Here is a 20,018-nt window from a genome sequence, read left to right on the forward strand (position 1 = left end):
TTTGAATTAAGCTACCATCTTCCCCAACAACCTCATGCAAAGGCAAATTGAAGGATTTCTCTTCAACCTGATCATTATTATTATTATACAGGTTTTATATAGCGCCAACAGTTTGCTCAGCGCTTTACAACATGAGGGCAGACATTACATTTACATTACAATTTGGTACAAGAGGAATCAGAGGGCCCTGCTCGTTAGAGCTTACAATCTAAAAAGGAAGGGGCAATTGATACAAAAGGGAATAGCTGTGGGGGATGAGCTGGAGGAAGTAAAACAGTGTTAGTTAGAAGCAGGATAGCCTTCTTTGAAGAGAAGGGTTTTCAGGGATCGTCTAAAGATGGATAGATTAGGGGACAGTCTGACAGATTGGGGATAGGATAGGATAGGGCAGCACAGTGGTGTAGTGGTTAGCACTCTCACCTAGCAGTAAGAAGGGTCGCTGGTTCAAATCCCAACCACGACACTACCTGGCTGGAGTTTGCATGTTCTCCCTGTGCCTGTGTGGGTTTCCTCCGGGTACTCCGGTTTCCTCCCACCATCCAAAGACATGCAGGTAGGATAATTGGCTTCTGTCCAAAATTGGCCCTAGTGTATGAATGGGGACCTTGGATTGTGGGCTTCTTGAGGGTGGGGACTGACATGAGTGTGCAATGTACAGGGATAGGGACAATTGTAGACACTCACTCAGGTTGAACTGGATGGACTGGTGTCATTATTCAACCTAACTATGAAATTATGAAACTATGATTTAAGTAAGAACTCCCTCTGCCGCTGGGACCCCAAATGTTCTGAGACAGAGCTGCACTAAGACACATCATAGGTAGTGTAAGTTACTCCTTATAGAGGAGACATTTATAAGGCATATAAGGTCTATTAAAGGAAAAAGCAAAGCTTCTTCCCTTACCTTGTCGTCGCTGCAGGATACTGCTGATTTAACAGACAGATCCAACTTTCACCCATAACAACGGGCTGCGTTTAAACACACTCAAAGACTGGGGCCCTTTTAAAAGGGGTTCTGCTCCTTTGGGCATTTGTATAGCTCCCCTCAGGACAACTTTAGTAAATGTAGCAAGACCAAAAAGAGTCCTGGTTCCTAGGGTCCAGCTCTCAAAGAGAAGCATTACAGGCAAAACCTTGTTCTTGCACCGAGGTCCAGGTACCATCCTATGGCCTCAGTGGCGACGATGGATCTGATTGTGGAGGTTTCTTTAAATCCAGCATGGAACCCTCCTGGAGCTCCGCAGAGCACATCTTCACTCATGACCAACACCTTAGACACTGGCGAAAAAACTGAGTGCTCCTGGAAGGAGGAGGGGTTATATAGGGGAGGCAACTTCCTGTATTGGTTATACCAGTGTCAACACCTGAAGGTAGGCCTATAACCCACCAAGTAATTACTTGAGACTGTGTCCCATGATGTACGATAAACTAAATTTACAAAAACAACTCTTAAGGAGCCCGGCGCTACATGTACAATATGTAAACAACTTTTTGCCAGTGCCGAACCTCCTGAAGGCATGGACATAACCCAGTGTATTTGACTACTTATCCTGTGTAATTGTAGGCTTTATAAAGAAGTCTATGCTAAAAATGTTTAGTTGCCCAACACAAAAGAAAGAGAATAAATCTATATACAGCCACAAAATATTTACTTACATGACAACAGCTGGATAATAGCAGTGAACACAAATCGCTCTCCTTGTTTCAGCCGGAACAGTTGAAGACCAAAGCTCAGAAGTCCTATACAGCAAAGTATGGTCGAAAGGATCATTGTAGCTTGAATAGCCTGAATGGCCTGAAAATCTGAAACGAAAATGTATACTTGAATTACCGTAGCTCTCTTACAGCTAGCAGACTTCTAACTCAATAAGAAAATAAACCTCTTAACAGATCACGTTTATTAGTATTTTTTTCTTAAATACCAAACTATGAACATAAATAGCACCTCACCAAAAATCTATTTTGTTGGAGGCGGTGGCTAAAAATGTAACTTTTATCTTACTGCAGCCATCTGGGAAAATCAGTGAGCAAATCACACAAGCAGGAAATGACATACCTGGATGTTCTGTACACCATTTGTGTACCGAACGCCTCCAGTTAGCCATATTGCATTTTACAGAAAATTACAGCTCTGCAGACTGAAAAGAAAAGGTCATTATTAAGGATATTCAAATACAATATGGCTTGTGTCGCAATTATATATACTATACTTCTTTTATTTGCCATTTTTTTCCCCATGAAAACGGAGTTGACCTTTAACCACCTCAATACTGGGCACTTTAACACCCTTCGTGCTCAGACAAAATTCAGCTTTCAGTGCTGATGCTCTTTGAATAATAATTTCTCAGTCATACAAGACTGTACCCATATGAATGTATTTTTTCACATAAATAGAGATCTCTTTTGGTGGTATTTAATAACCACTAGGTTTTACAGTTTTTGTGCTGCAAATTAGAAAAGTACTTAAAATTTTGAAAAAAAAAAAAAAAAGCAGACCCGTACACGCGATAAGAAAATCTGAATAAAAATGTTGCCGATTCCGATTCTTCGTCCGACAAAAGCTGAATGTGCAGACTATAAAATTTGTGTCGTATGTGAACTCTATATCCAATTTTCATTTAACCGCTTGCCTACAGCGCACTTTCAGCCCGTTCCTGCCCAAGCCATTTTTCAGCTTTCAGCGCTGTCACACTTTGAATGACAATTGAGCAGTCATGCTGCAGTGTACCCTAAAAAATTTTTTATCCTTTTCTTCACAGAAATAGCTCTTTTGGTGGTATTTAATCACTGCTTGGTTTTATATTTAAAAAACAAAAATAAAAAAAAAGTTGAAAAAAAAAAACCACTTTTTTTCTGTCAGTAAATTTTGTAACCAAGTAATTTTTCGCCTTCACTGATGTGCGCTGATGAGGCGGCACCGATGGGCACTGATAGGCTGAACTGGTGGGCATTAATAGACGGCATGGATAAGCGGTACTGATGGACACTGATGGGCATTGATTGACTGCAGTAATGGGCATGATGGGCAGCACTGATTGCCAGCATTGACAGGCATTGCTAATGGGCACCGATTGGTGGCACTTTTGGGCAGTGGTGGGCACTGATTGTTAGCATTGGTGGGCACTGGGTTTTTTTTTTACACTTTTTTTTAAACTATTGTAATCAGGGTACTGATTATCAGTGCCCTGATTACATTCCTAAATGTTCCCCTGTGAGGAGATGCCGCTGATCGGCTCTCCTCGCCACACACTGTCAGTGTGAGGCGCGCCGATTACCGGCACTTCCTTGTTTACATGTGACCGGCTGTGATTGGACAAAGCCAATCACATGTTTAAAGAGACGAGGACTCGGCTCTTTCCACAGATCAGGGTCACGCCGTGTCCTAGAAACACGGCGCAGCCACAATCGTCGCTCTGCGTGGGAGCGTTTTCCCTTCATAAAATTGAGCAAAATTTATACTGCTACATTCCTTTGGTAAAAAATAACCCAAATCCGTGTAGATTTGGTCTGTGTGAAAGTTATGGTGCCAATCATTGAAAATTGATCACATCTGATGTACTGACAGCCCATCTCATTTCTTGAAGCCCCAACATCCCAAGACAGTACAAATATCCCCCAAATTACCCCTATTTGGAAAGCAGACCACCCAAGGTATTTAGTAAGAGGCAGTCTTTTGAAGTTGTAATCCTTTCCCATAATTCTATTTTTTATATCATCAAGTTATTTCTCACACACGGCATAGGCATACTTGCAACTATACCCCAAAACACATTATGCTACTCTTCCTGAGTATGGCAATACCACGTGTGACACTTTCACAGCCTGGCTATAGAGAGATGCAACATCCAAGGAGTACTTCAGGCATTATCCACTTATCCAGCCATCATCATACTACAGCAGGTCGGCTCTCCTGGGCAAATCACGTAGGTATACGTCTGGCATGAGCAGCACCCAGCGCCGATCGGATTTGCTTCAGAACCGATCAGTCTTCAGGCCAATGATTTCTGGCCTGGACCTTGTGATTGGTTGATGAGAGAGACTGTCCTCTGCCTGCAAGTGTAAACACACGCAGAGGAAATTATGTAATCTCCCCTCGTGGAACTCTTTCCAGTATCAGAGAGGACATCTAACCGTGAATAACACTACACCAACACCAGTACACCTAGGCACACCTGTCACCCCCAATCGCGCCCCCCCACTCAGATAACCCCTTCACTCCCTGTCAGGGTCACCAAGTGCAGTTTTCACTGATCACTGCATTGGTGTTATTTGTGACTAATAAGTGTTAGAGCAGTTAGTAGTAGGCCCCGGTAGGTCTAGGGTACCCTCTTAAAACCTCTAATAAAGGTTTAACCCCTTGATCGACTCCCCAGTTAACCCTTTAATCCCCTGTCACCAGTGTCATTAATACAGTGTATAGATGTATATTACGATCGTCATATTAGTGTCACGGGTTAGCCATTTGGTTAGTTTCTTTTATAGCATTAGGGCACCTGCCCTATATTGCCTAATAAAGGTTTAACCCCCTGATCACCTGGCGGGTAACATCAGTTAGGGTCTGAGTCAGCCCCAGTCAGCGTCAGATTAGTGCCAGTAGCGCTAGCACCCCCCCCACACTACACCTCCCTTAGTAGTATAGTGTCTGAACGGATCAATATCTTTGATCGGATCAGAACTATATTAGCGTCTCCAGTAGTTTAGGGTTTCCAAAAATCCACCGTTCGTGGGATCAGCCCAGATACCTGCTAGCACCTGTGTTTAGACCTTCCGCCAAGCCCAGCCTACCCAAGTGCAGTATTCAATTCAAGTAATCATGGTCACTTATAAACCACAAAACACAACTGCAACATTCGCAGAGTCAGGCCTGATCCCTGAAAACAATAACAGGTTTTCTGTAGCGTTTGAAGCAGTCACTCACAATCAAGTACTCTTTTTGCCTGCGAGTCTCACTAGTTGTACCAGTAAATTTAGAGACCACAATGTCCAACCAACGGTACACTAGTGAAGAGGCCTACACATTTCTGAGCATGACAAATGAGAGTGAAGAGGAAGTCATCCATCTGTCAGATTCAGGCTCTAAATACGAACCAGTAGCTCCAACACAGTAGTGGTCCCTGCCAAGGTCAGGTGTACCCGACCCCATTCTGTTGTAGGTGCAAGAACCACAGGGCTCTTGTATGGAGCAGAGAGCCAATACAAATGCTGCTCTTCCTTTTGGTGAACTGGCAAGCACCAACGGCCTAGTACACCCTGGTTGTAGTCAAACAAGCACTGCAGTATCATGTAGTGACATGGGGAGTCACATAAGTGCAGTTCAAGCTGGTGCGGTGGCTATCACAAGTAGTGTCCTGCAGCCATCACAGGCCCGTTGAGCCCATAGTGCCCTTCCTGATGCATTTGCCAATCCTCACTGGGAGCCCACTTCTGCAGCCCCTGTACTTCCCCCATTCACTGGCCAACCCAGAATTCAGGTGGAAACAGTTGATTTTACGTGACTGGATTTTTATTCACGGAAGATCTCTATAGATCTATTGTGGACCAAAGCAATTTATATTCTGGTCAATTCATTGCCGCTAATCCCCAGTTCACTCTAGGCAGAGATTGGAAACCTATTACAGTTTCCGAATTTAAGACTTCCTGGGCCTAGTTCCAAAAAACAAAGAGGAGTTGCGGTCATAGTGGTCCACTGTCCCAATTCACCATATGCCTGTCGTCTCTGCCTCCATGACCAGGACACGATACGAGCAGATCTTGCATCAATGATAGTGGACTCAGTCGTCCCATCCTCGGGATGACCATGGATATGATCGGCTCCACAAAATTCGGCCCCTCAAACCACTTCAACAGTTTGCAGTCTTGTTTACTCCCGATTAAGTGGTCTGTGTTGACCCCATATTTGGCACGCTTTCTGGAAAGATACGGTTTGAAAGACAAGCGGCCAGAAAACTTAATCAGGGACTCAAGTTGTATAAGCTTTATGACAGGGCAACAGGCTATACATATAGTTTTATGGTTTATGAGGGAAAGATAGTCACGTGGAGCCCGAGAACTGCCCAGACTACACAGGGAGCAAGGTAAGATTGTGTGGGACTTAGTGTCACCCCTATTTCGAAAGGGGTACAACTAGTACACAGACAATTATTACATAAGCGTGCCACTTTTTACTCACCTTTTTGATAGTGGAATTAGCACGTGGCACCGTACGATCTTATTCGCTGGGGCTTCCTCCAACGGCTTGTAGAGTCCAGACTTAGACGGGGGGGGGTTAGCAGTGAAGTGGAGAGATTCACAGGAAGTTTTCGTTCTGTCCTCCCTTCAAATTTCAACGGTGACTGATGTTGTGGAGAAACCCCTCTGTGTCCACAAATACAACCTTAACATGGCAGGGGTGGACCTCAACGACCAGTTGTTGGCACCATACCCAATTGTGGCACTGTGCAATATAAATTGCTAGGGCTTAGCCCAGCGGCTTGTAGAGTCCCGTCTTAGGCTGGATTCACACCTATGCATTTTTAGTGTTTTTTGCATTTTGCAGATTTGCACTACAGTCCATTTAGCATGGTTTCCTATGGAACACGTTCACACCTATGCATTTTTAGTGCTTTTTGCAGATTTGCACTACAGAACGTGTTCCATAGGAAACCATGCTAAATGGACTGTAGTGCAAATCTGCAAAAAGCACTAAAAATGCATAGGTGTGAATCCAGCCTTAGACTGTGGGAGAGAGCCTGCTTGAGATGTAATAATTTGCTTGCAGTGAAGTGGAGGGATTCACAGAATGTTTTCGTTCTGTCCTCCCTTCATGCAGATGTGACAGTCCAAATTCTAACAGCGACTGGTGTTGTAGAGAAACCCCTCTGTATCCACGAATATAACCTTAATATGGGAGGGGTGGACCTCAATGACCAGTTGATGGTGCTGCACTTAATTGCCCGTAGAGTCAAATGCTAGTACAAAAAAAGTGTCTGTATACCCATTTCAATTGGCTCTGCTGAACGCTTATGTACCATACAAGGACAAACAGAAAGCTTCTTTAAATTCCAGGAAGAGGTCATCACAGCCCTTCTGTTTCCAGACAGTGCTGTGTCCCAACTTCCCAATGCAAATGCAGTGAGCCGGCTGCATGAGAGGCATTTTCCGCATGTCCTCCGTGGTACCCCTACCCAACGAACCCACCAAAGATAATGTGTCTGCAGGAAACTCTGATACAGGCATAATTCACGATTTTATTGTCCCTCCTTTCCTGACCAACATGGTCTCTGCATCGCTGAATGTTTCCAGCACTACCATACACTAGTGGAGTATTAGCGTAAGGTACAGCACTGCACAGTCCTAGGACACACTTTCACAGGATCTCCAAAGATGCCATTGCATTTTTAGAGACCTGAACCTGGAACCTTTACAGTTAAAAAAATAAAAAAGTAAAGAAATAAAGCCAAAGATAGTGTTTTTCTTGTTCTTCCTCTATTTTTCTACTCAGTTTTACTGTATTTTATGCTTAGCTGCAATGTTTAAGTGGGTAAAAAAAAAAGAAAAAAAAAAGGGGGGACTGCTTTGGTCTGTACCCCAACAAAACCTCCTACTATGATGGATGCGGTCTCAGATCGCACAAGCCAAATTCTCCAGCGCATCTGGACAGCGGTCAAGCCTGGACTCCTAATAATGGCAACTTACTAAGCGTGTCCGCATCAGTCCTGGACTCTATGTAGTCTGCAATAATGTGGCTCAGGCGTTACCTGCAAACTGGCCCATGGTTTAACCACTTAAGGACCGCCGCATGCCAATGTACGTCATCAGAATGGCATGTACAGGCACAATAAACGCTGCATTAGTGTCGCTAGTTATTTTTTTAGGATTACCGCCAGGTTTTTATAGCGATAGGTACCCCGATATACTACCCAATAATGGTTTTAACCCCGATTGCCCCTAGTTAACCCTTTCACCCCCTTTTACCAGTGTCACCAAGTGATCATTTTTCTGAGCGCTGCATTAGTGTCACTAGTGTTGCTAGGTAGCTATTTTTTTAGGTTCACCGCCAGGTTTTTATAGCACTAGGTACCCCCATATACTACCCAATAATGGTTTTAACCCCCTGATTGCCCCTAGTTAACCCTTTCACCAGTGATCACCATATAAGTGTTACGGGTGACTCTGGTTAGTTTGCTTTTTATAGCATCACGACACCCACCATTTATTACCCAATAAAGGTTTAACCCCCTGATCACCGGGCGGGTGATATCAATTAGGTTTTAGGGTCAGGGTCTGCGTCGCCCCAGGCAGCGCTAGGTTAGTGCCAGTACCGCTAACACCCACGTGCAAAGCATACACCTCCCATAGTGGTATAGAATCTGAACAGATCAATATCTGATCAGATCTATACTAGCGTCCCCAGCAGTTTAGGGTTCCAAAAAAACGCATTGTTAGCGGGATCAGCCCAGATACCTGCTAGCACTTGCGTTTTGCCCCTCCGCCCAGCCCACCCAAGTGCAGTATTGATCGATCACTGTCACTTACAAAACACTAAACACATAACTACAGCGATCGCAGAGTCAGGCCTGATCCCTGCGATCGCTAACAGTTTTTTTGGTAGCGTTTTATATTTAAATCCGGAAGGCAGTGCTTGGTTTTCGGGGTCCCGTACATGGCTAGGCTCCCAAAAAGTCCCCCACATGTGGTATCCCCGTACTCGGGAGAAGCAGCAGAATTTATTTTGGGGTGTAATTTGACTTATGCCCATAGCATGTGTGAGCAATATATCATTTAGTGACAACTTTGTGCAAAAAAAATAAAAAAAATAAAAATGTAAGATTCCTACAACTTGTGTCAAAATATAAAATATTTCATGGACTCAACATGCCTCAGTAAATAGCTTGGGGTGTCTACTTTCCAAAATGGGGTCATTTGGGGGGGGTTTTGTGCTATTTTGGCATTTTATGGCCTTCGAAACTGTGATAGGTAGTGAGGAGTGAAATCAAAAATTTGCACCCTTAGAAACCCTGAAGGCAGTGATTGGATTTCGGGGTGCCATACGCAGCTAGACTCCCAAAAAGTCCCACATATGCGGTATCCTCGTACTCAGGAGAAGCAGCAGAATATATTTTGGGATGCAATTCCACATATAACTATGGCATGTGTGAGCAATATATCATTTAGTGACAACTTTTTGTAAACTTTTTTGTGTGTGTGTGTCATTATTCAATCACTTGGGACAAAAAAAAATAATATATTCAATGGGCTCAACATGCCCCTCAGCAATTTCCTTGGGGTGTCTACTTTCCAAAATGGGGTCATTTGGGTGGGGGGTTTGTACTGCCCTGCCATTTTAGCACCTCAAGAAATGAGATAGGCAGTCATAAATTAAAAGCTGTGTAAATTCCAGAAAATGTACTCTAGTTTGTAGATGCTATAACTTTTGCACAAACCAATAAATATACGCTTATTCACATTTTTTTTTACTAAAGACATGTGGCTGAATAAATTTTGCCCTAAATGTATGACTAAAATTGAGTTTATTCGATTTTTCTTATAACAAAAAGTAGAAAATATATTATTTTCTCAAAATTTTTGGACTTTTTCCATTTATATCGCAAAAAATAAAAATCGCAGAGACAATCAAATACCATCAAAAGAAAGCTCTATTTGTGGGAAGAAAAGGACGCAAATTTTGTTTGGGTACAACATTGCATGACCGCGCAATTACCAGTTAAAGCAGTGCAAAATTGTAAAAAGACCTCTGGTCCTTAGACTGAAAATTGGTCCGGGGCTGAAGTGGTTAAATAAACTCTTAAAAGCAACACAGAAAAAAGCCATCTGCTGCTCCTTTCAGGGATCAGAGGCATTTTGGCCATGAGTGGTATGCAGCAAAAAGGTCTTAGCCCTTGTACACACGGTTGGAGATTCCGACGGAATGTTTCCTATCGGACCGTTTTGTCGGATATTCCGACTGTGTGTGGTCTGCATCGGACTGTTTCCGTCAGAATATCCGACGGACCAACTTTTCCAACTTGCTGGTAAAATTTTCCGATCAGACATACTCCGACGGACAAAGTGCCACGCATGCTCAGATCAAATTCCTAGACCAAAGCTATTGGCTACTAGCCTGAACGTAGTCCCGTCGTAACCAAATAACGTCATCACGTTATGTACAATCGGATTTTCCGACAACTTAGTCCGACCGTGTGTATGCAACATCACTTCCGGACCTCTTCCGGAATTAATCCATCGGAATTACTCATTTGGTTGTTGTAATCTCCGACCGTGTGTACAAGGGCTAACACTGCACTTTTTTTTAAAGCATGGTAATGTGTAAATTTCCCCTGGTGAGGGGCAGCCAGTAGGTTAGAGCCACTATCACATACAAACTGACATGACTACATGACTAACATGGGTCTGGCCAGCTCAGATTGTTTTAAGAAAGGCCTGGATTATTTCCTAAATGTACATAACTGCGTACTAACATTTATAGGTAAAGTTAATCTGGGGAAAATCGGATTGCCTCTCAGGGGGATCAGGAAGGAATTCTTGCCCCTGCTTTAGCAAATTGTATCAAGCTCTGCTGGTGTTTTTTTGCCTTCCTCTGGATCAACTGTGGGTATAGAATTGGGTAAATGGGATTGTATGATTTTTTTTTTTTGTTTTTTTGTGGGTGAACTGGATGGACTTTTTGCCTTTTTTCAACCTGACTATGTAACTAAAGATGGCATGAGGTCAGTATCTTATTAGCCTGGGACTGGAGAGCTGCCAGAAGTGCAGACATAGTGTGGCCCATCCCCCAAGATATACCAGCAGCACCTTTATCTTTATCTCACTGATGTACTGCTTCCAGTGAGCTCTGCAGAGCAAAATGGGGCCATCAGCAGCAGAGCTGTTAAATTATCTATAGGCAATAATTTAAAAGCCTTTACAGGTTACTGGCTTAAAGTTACACAGAAAAGGTCTGGTGCTAGAATTATTGCTCTGTTCACAGGGATAGTTTACATGTGTGGTGCAATCACTGTTTACAAGTGTGTGCCTGACCTATGTGCGCATTCACATCTGCACATTTTCATGGGGGAGATGGGAGGACAAAAAATAAATAAAAATTGAATTTTTTTTTTACAGAAGTTTATTGCCATCACAAGGGATGAACAACATCTCTTACGATAGCTTGGGCCATAACAGGTACTCTTATGGAGAGATCTGGGGTCTGTTAGAACCCAGATCTCTTGCTCTGCCCTTAAAAACAGTCGATCAAGCTGAGATCGGTTTGACTATCTGCTTTACAAGCCACTATTGGCACGTAAACAAGCTTGAAGTAGTAAAGAAATGCTTATCGCTGTTTCTGATGTCACAGAGGGGCAACAGAAGTTCCACCCACTCCTCTGCACCATCACATCTAGGTCGGACAGGAGAGCCCAGGAAAGGTGGCAAGGAGACCCCATGCCACTTCCTGTTAAAGAGATTGGGTGGCTATAAAGCCATTTGGATTTATTTTACCAAAAAGCCCATCGCCTGCTCTAAAAACAAAACAAAAAAAAAAAAAACACCACTTTTAGATGCCTTTGCCAGGAAGCAGAATATACAAAACTACGGGAATTTTGGGAAAATAAAACATTCACAGATACTTCCAACCATCTTTAGGCTGAACTGGATGAATGTGTGCGTCTCGCTGTCCCCCCACACTTATAACCTACGCCTGGTTACCATTTTTATACTTTAGCATAGGTTAATTTTTCATGGCAACAGATTACAGTTAATTCTAAAGCATGGTTGTAGGAATATTAAAACGTTGTTTAAACTGGTGGAATGTCACCATACAAAAATTAGCAGGCATACTTTACCCCAGGTGACCACTAGAGGTGTATGTTCAGGATACTGGTAAAATGATGGCTTGGGGTTTAGTCAGAGTGAGTTTTAAGGGGTAGTTATTTTAAAAGTGTTCAACAGTTGCATACAAAAAAAAAACCTGGAGGGGATTTTAATCACTGTGGACCAATGATCTGTTAAAAAAAAAAAAATAATACTTTCCCTCTATAGATCATGTAGTGACAATGTTGGCTGCAGTACATTCAGAGCCAAAGCTAAGAGTGTTTTAACAAAACCAAAATCCCTTAACCATTTGCAAATGTCCTGGACATTTAAAATAAGCTCATGATTGCAGCAGTGAGCTTGGTATAATTTTTTTTTTTTAAGCAAACTTTTCTGTGATTTTCAGTAAACATGACCTCTACAGCCAGCCGATCAATTTTATAATAGTGTGGTTTCTGGGCTCTCCTATTCTTCCAAAGAGCCCAGGATGGCTGTAAATGGTCTCAAGGATGCCAAGGAGGAGGAGCTGTGAAAATCCTTTCACATCTGCAATGAATGAACCCAGTTTAGAGCTGTCATTCCCCAGCTACTGTGGCCAGGTAAGCAGCTAATCAAGCACAAACTGTGCTCGATTAGATGCAGCGGAGGGCAAAGGTTAAGCTAGGAGTAGAATAAACCCCTGATGTCACCATTAAAGGGGACCCATCACCTGGCCATTCCAACACAAGTGTTGAAAAAAGACAAGTGTTGAAAAAATAAAATGCAACCCCATCTCGCTATGCAAAGAACTATACTACACATACATACACACACACACACACACACACACACACACACACACACACACAACAGCAGTATACAGGCGGTTCAAACAAGACAGGGACTGTGTAGATTTGTTGTGTTAAATAGAATCTGTTTAGAAATGTACCAGTTCAAAATTACAAAGTGTAGCTCCAGTCAAAAAATCAATTTTTAAGCTTTTTGGAAAACATAGGTAAGGGTTATCACGCCTGTATAATTTGTTTTGCCGTCCGTCTTTTTTCATCTCACTTCCTGTTGTCTCCTTCCGTTTGCAAGTAGAAGACGTTTTGTAAGTTGGATGTTTGAAAGTAGGGGCCTGCCCTATATGCTCTGCAGAAATGGCGGAACAAGGTGTTGGTGTTGCCACAACATTGTAAGCCCTCAAAGTGACTCTTGGTGGGCGCTGGAGCGCCCTGCTGTGAACGATTATATCAGAAATTGTAATTACATGTCATTGTTGAACAGTGGTAGAAAAATTGACCTTTGGTGGTTTTGGGGTGCTGGTGCCACAACACCAAGTACTCACAGTTACTCTGGGTGGGCACAGGAACGGGTCCTCCTGTGAAATATATCAAGAATTGTAATTACATGCCCCTGTTAAACAGGGGGTGATAAATTGGGCTGCTGGCTCTGGTGCCACGACACTGCAACCTCTCCCATATACTCCAATTGTGATGCAGTAATGAGCCCTGCTGCAAAGCATTGCATCAAATATTGTAATTAAATGCCCCTGTTAAACAGGGGCTGAAAAATTGGGCTGGTAGCATCACCCAGAACCAAAAATGTTCTTCCTACATATCAGCGGAGGAGGAAGAGGATAGACAATCAACATAACAGGACAGTCACTCAGCATCAGCATAGGCAGTCTTGAAGGGATGTGACATTTCAAAAAAAATAATTCGGTTACATCAGCTTCAGGTGCTTGGTAGCTGTGGGTGATCCAAGACCGATTCATCTTGATGAAGGTCAGTCGATCAACTGAGTCGGTAGACAGGTGCACCCTGTGATCGGTAACAAAGCCACCAGCAGCACTGAAGGTGCGTTCTGAAATAAGGCTGGATGCAGGACAGGCCAGTAGCTCAAATGCATACTGTGCAAGCTCTGGCCAGTGATCCATCCTCAAGATCCAGTAAGCCAGAGGATTTTGGGTGGGAAAGGTGTCCAAGTCTGACCTTGCCCCTAGGTCATACCTTGGGGCTGCGGACTAAAAAATTGTCTAAAAGCATCGATCAGACGGCCACCCTTCTCCGCCGCTCCTTCTGACCAATGCCTCAGCAACACGTTGTCCAGGACTAGGAGTTTGTAACCTCCCAGTCTCTGGGAACGCGTTGCACATCCTGCCTGTGGCCAATCATGGCTCTCCTCGCTGCCGGCGCTGTGATTGGTCAAGTATGCAGGGTCACAGTGCATGCTTGGTCACTCATGAGCCAGCAATGCACTGCGATGGCGCAGTGCATTGTGGGCCGTGAGCGCCACACGAATTTGGCGCGAACGGCCCATAACGTTCGGTATTCGCCGAACGGGCGAACAGCCGATGTTCGACTTGAACACGAAGCTCATCCCTACTCTTTGGGGTGCTTTGGCTTAGGACACAACGATGGTAATACAATGTCCTCATTGATATGAAAAGCCGAGACCACCTTCGGTACAAAGGATGGTTGCGGACGCAACACCACCTTATCCCTGTGGATGACCAGATAAGGCGACTTGCAGGATAAGGCTGCCAATTCCGAAACCCTCCTGGCCGATGTGATGGCCACTAAAAAGACCACTTTCTGGGAAAGTCAACAGGGGAATCACCCTGATATTTTCAAACAGCAGTTTTTGAAGCACCGACAACACCAGGTTAAAATCCCATGGCAACATTTCGTAGCCCCTGAACGAAGGTACTCACTAAGGAGTGAGATGCCAGGGGTCATTGAAAAAAAAAAAAAAAAAAGACAGCCAAGGCTGAGATTTGCCCCTTGATGGTGCTCAATGCCAATCTCTGGTCTACTCCTTGCTGGAGAAACAGCAGGATCCTTGCTATGGAAAAGGAACACTGATGCCACCCTTTCTCCTCACATGGAGATGTAGGCCTTCCAGGTACGATGGTATATCTTCTGAGAAGAAGATTTCCGTGCCCTCAACATAGTTGGAATCACCGAGTCCGACAGACCCCGGTTCCTCAACACCTAGCTCTCAATAGCCATGTTGTTAAAGCCAGCAATGGTAAAGCAGGATGAAAGATTAGACCCTGAGCTAGGAGGTCCTCTCACAACGGCAGTCACCAGGGAGCGTCTGCCACCAGATGCACCAGGTCTGCGTACCAGGGCTGCTGAGGTCAATCTGGGGCAACCAGGATTACTGGAATCCCCTCGGCTTCCACTCTGCGAAGCAGACATGGCAGCAGTTACAGAGGAGGAAAGGCATAGATCAGCTGGTACTGATCCCACGGAGCCACCAGCGCATCTGCCCACGGATCTCTTGTCCTGGACACGAATGTTGGCACCTTCCGATTGAGTTGGGAGGCAAATAGATCCACATCTGGTGTGCCCCACTTCAGGCACAGAAGCCTGAATAACTGCGGATGCAATGCCCATTCTCCTGGGTCCATCATCTGCAGACTCAGATAGTCCGCCTGCCAATTTTCCACCCCCGGGATGTAAACGGCCGACAGGGCCGGTACGTGCCCACCGAAGTATGTGAGTGACCTTCCGAGCAGCGGCTGAGCTCCTGGTTCCCCCTTGGTGATTTATGTACACCACAGCCGTGGCGTTGTCCGACTGTATCCTGATTGGACGTCCTTGAAGACTCATCGACCATGTGTGGAGGCACAGCCTGATCGCTCTCAATTCGAGCAGATTGATCAGCAACTCTGATTCTTCCGTCGACCAGAGGCCCTGAGCCAACTGAACCCCCATCACTCCACCCCAGCCGGATAGACTGGGGTCTGTAGTGATAACCGTCCATTTCAGAGGAAGGAACGATTTTCCGGACTGAATCACCGGAGACCTCAACCACCAGATCAGAGTCCCTGACTGGCTGGCTCACCTGGATCTGTCGATCCAGGGACAACTGAAATTTGTCCCATTTCAACAAGATCTACTTCTGCAGTACTCTGGGGTGGAACTGAGCATAAGGTACTGCCTCGAAGGAGGCTACCATGAGTCCCAGTACTCGCATTCAAAAGCGGAGCGACGACCACTTGCGGTTCAACAGTAGTTTGACCGCAGATCTGAGAGTCTGCAATTTGTCTGAAGGGAGAAAAACTCTTGCTTCCCTGGAGTCCAACAGCAAACCTATGTACTCCAGGCACTGGATCGGCACGATCACCGACTTCTTTAGGTTCAACAGCCACCCAAATTCTTGCAGGGTCTGCATGGTGATCGCCACATCCTCCTCTAATTCTGAGGCGGAAGATGCTCTCAGGAGGAGATCGTCCAGGTAGCCCACGATCGCAATCCCACGTTGACGCAGCAACGCCAATACTGGAGCCAGTACTTTGGTAAAGACTCGGGGGGCTGATGCCAGGCTAAAGGGAAGAGCCACAAATTGGTAATAGGCTTCCCCGACTGCTAAACGCAGAAATGTTTGATGCCGAAGGCATATGGGTATGTGCAGGTACGCATCCTGGATGTCTAAGGACACCAGGGAGTCCCCTTGATGAAGTGCACCGACTACTGAGTGAACTGATTCCATTCTGAACCTCTGCACTGTCAAAGTGATTGAGGGCTTTCAAGTCCAAGATCGGACGTACCCCTTCCTTCTTGGGAACCACAGATTTGAGTAGAATTCCTGGAAGCGTTCTGATTCCGGAACTGGTACAATCACCTCGATTCAGCAAGTCCCTTACCGCCCCCAACAGGGCCTCCCGGCTCACCGGGGATAAGAGTATGCTGGAGGGGAAGAATCTGATTTGGCGGCCAAGAGAGAAACTATCTTGTAGCCTGTGGAAATCAGATCGCAGACCCATTGGTCGCATAACCGGGAGGACCACCGGGCTGCAAACTCCTGAAGGCGACCCCCCACCCGAGACATGGGTGGGGGCAAACCTTCATGCGGTAGCACTTATTCGCAGGCTTGGACCGTCTGTGGGCATCCTGTCGCGCTGGGGACGTATTGTTGAAGCACTGGGTGGATGAAAAAGCCACTTGAGAGTGGAAAAAGAGGGTCCTTGCCTGTGGCGTGGCTCCTTAGCCTTCCTGGCCTGTGGGAGTAAAGTACTCTTACCACCAGTGGCATTTTTAATAATATCTAGCGAGGCTCCAAAGAGCCGGTCGCAAAGGAAGGGAAGATCCGTCAGGGCTTTCTTGGATGCCTGGTCAGCAGACCAGCATTTCAAGCAAATCAGGCGCCTCAGCACCACAGCCAACACTGAAGCCCTGGATAATAGAGGGAGAGTAGCCAGGGCCGCGTCACAGACTTAAGGCCTTGCACTAGTTGGTCTGCTAGTTCCACGCAGACAGGGGAGGCGTGTTGCTCTACCAATTTGCGACACCAGTGCGGATGCCAGTACAGGTCGCACGGCTGACACCACAACCGTAAACAAGGAACGAGCCACCGCCTCGGCCTTCCTGTCCGTGGGATCCTTGAATGCAGGAGTCCCCTCAACAGGGATCGTGGTTACTTTGTTTAACATGGATACTGGGGGGTCCACGACCAGAGGAGCCGACCATTTCTTAAGAAGGCTTTCCCCAAAAGGGGTAACGCACCGCCATGTATTTGGGGACCAAAAAGGTCCATTGCGGGTGACCCCATTCCTTGTAAATGAACTTATCAAAACAAGTCAGATAGGGGAACACCTTAGGTGAACGTGCTGGCTTAGGACTGCCGTAAGGGTGTCCATAGGGACTGTGCAGTCTGCAGGTGACCCGGTTGCAATTGCCTGGATTTTGGGGGAAGAAACACCAGTTTCTGAAGCCATGCTGACCTTACCCTGTCTGCCACCCAAAGGGGACTTAGGACAGTGACAGTCCCACCCTCCTGCTGCCGCTGGCTTAGGGGCTCTAACCCGCTGGACTCCCCACCCTGGACCGTTCCGTGCTGTATTACCGCAATGCCCGATGATCCCTGGTGCTCTTAGATGCAGAGATAGCATAAACCTGTCGGTGGCCGGCCGGTCACGCGATTGGTGGGCGATCAAAACACACATGTTCAGAACACAGGATAACCTTCCCAGCGCCCTGTGATGACCAAACAGGAAGCAGAGGGCACAGGGGCAGCTGCTAGAGCACAAAAACGTGGTCCGGCTAAAAGAAAATGGCCTCCGGTGTTCTCAATAGGGAATCAACAAGAAAATGGCCGACTGAAGCCATAAACCAGTCTGACCCTTGCCCATACTTAAAATGGCTGCCGAACAGCGCTATGAGGGATTAGAGAGAACATGTGGCAGGCACAGCGCTGCACCAACACAGGGGCATGACTACACAGGCATCCAGCAGGACTAGGCTTCAGGACCCAGGCACAGCTAAAACCCCCAGGTGAGAGCCCAAACACACACCGCTCAGCACATGTACAGCCCCCCCCCCCCCCGTGAGGGGAGAAAGGAGGAAGTTAGGAACAGGGGAGAGAAGAGGGGGATGAGGGGGGGGGCCTAATCAACCTCCCAGGGAATGCCCAGCTGCTCCACCCTGCAAGGCAGGGAGAGCTGTACTTACCAGTCCTGAAGCTGGGAGACATTCCACGGTAGTCAGCTCCTGATCAGTACAGGGAAGATTACTGGCCTCAGCATACTGTGATGCAGACATCAGTAGCCCCGGTCATATGTACGCCCGGAGCATAACCGTCCACCTCTGGAGCCGAGGTATGTCGTGGCCTGCCGAGCCTTAGCTACAAACCTGCACATGCTCGATGGCCGGACTCCCCCCTACTGGGGAGACTACAAGGATAAGTGAACCAACCTGTCACCCAGCCAGCTGCTGATAGAAGATCACAGGATCATTCACCTTGCGCAAAAAGCCAAGCTTCTGCAAAAAAAAAACACACACAGACCTATGGGCTGGCAGGGTTTCTAGGTCTTATTTCCTCACTAGGCAAGAACCACCCCATTGGGGGGAACTAAAAGTTCTTAAGTGTTGTATTACAACTTGCCTAGTAATCTCCAGTGATAGGGCTGACAAGCCATTTTGTTACAGACAGGAGCCGTGTCGGTCGGTGAATAAGAGAAATATAGATTTGATAAAAAGTTGCGCATATATTGTGAAACATAAAAAAAAAACTAAACAAAAACAAACATAACAGCCACCATTTAGGGTCTTCAGGGTCTCCACTTTCAGAAATGTATAGATGTTTGGGGTTCATTTTTTTTCTTTAACATGTGTGAAGAATTCAAAAATGGTCATGGGCTTAAAGTGGTTAAAAAAGTGCAAAAAAATAAAAAAATAAATAAAGCTATCCAGTATTTGTGTACTTTAGCAAAGACACAAAAACATTGCAGAAAAATGATTTTATCAGAGTTATAATTAACATTATTACATTCCTCTATCACTTGCAATTCATGGAGAGGAGTTGTAATGGTCATAAAAATGTAACATATTTGGGAGAAGGGGGTGGTAAAGGGGCTGTGTTAAGCAGTGGTTACAATTACCTAATACTGATAATGCTTTTTATAAGACTCACTCAAAAGGTGAGATTTCTTTGCAGTGGTTATATTTATCTACCTTTTTGTACAGGGGGTGTTCCGTTTGTCCAGTTTTCATCCATCATTTGGAAAAAAAAATAAAAAATATAAAGGATGGGAAAGAATAGGAAACCAGATCCCGAACCAACCCGACGGGAAGACAGATCCCGAACCAACCCGACGGGAAGACAGATCCCGAACCAACCTGATGGGAAAACAGATCCAGAACCTGGTGGGAAACTAATATGTTTTTTGTTTTCCCTTTAATTGGCTGAACTAGATGTCTTTGTGGGTGAACTGATGAAACAAAAACGGAACACTCGCGTGAAAGGGCCCATTTCTCTTGTTCTATAGAAAATTTAAGCAGAGCATGGCAGACATGATTTGGTTTTGTAATAACCATTGCAGTTGCATTATCAGGGTGTTCGGCTGACGGCATTTCCCTACTGAAATTCTTAAGATACGGGAAGCCAATTTAAATTGCCCACAATCTATTCCCCGATTATGAGTGTACATTGCAACTCGAATTTCGATATAGGGGCTATTTTTACCATTAATCTGCAAAGTTAATCCATAAATTCTGTATGGCTGGGGAATGTCTTATTGTAAATTATCTACATGTGAACATAGCAGATTAGACCATTATTTTGGTCTTTATTCCTCTCTTTTTATAAATACAAATGTTTTGGTTTTGTATCTTACTACTTTTTTCTATTTAACAAGTTTCAACAGATGGTTATCTTGTGATTGCAGGCAATTTAGATTTCAATTTGTGGTGAAATTGGATTTAAAATCAAACCCATCATGCCTAGGTTGACATATGGAATTA

General features: G+C 45.2%; 1 protein-coding gene across 2 annotated transcripts in view; it reads right to left on the bottom strand.

Annotated features, from left to right (window-relative positions):
* Positions 1 to 20,018, bottom strand: part of EMP2 (epithelial membrane protein 2) — a 336,071-nt gene that overhangs the window by 34,052 nt on the left and 282,001 nt on the right. For both annotated transcript variants that reach the window (XM_077448853.1, XM_077448854.1), the window contains exon 4: positions 1,657 to 1,803. In XM_077448853.1, the coding sequence (XP_077304979.1) occupies positions 1,657 to 1,803 (147 nt within the window). The remainder of the gene's footprint in view (positions 1 to 1,656; positions 1,804 to 20,018) is intronic.

The sequence above is a fragment of the Lithobates pipiens genome, unplaced genomic scaffold (assembly GCF_037356315.1).
Source record: "Lithobates pipiens isolate NorthernLeopardFrog02 unplaced genomic scaffold, aLitPip1_a1.2 Scaffold_22, whole genome shotgun sequence".
NCBI lineage: Eukaryota > Metazoa > Chordata > Amphibia > Anura > Ranidae > Lithobates > Lithobates pipiens.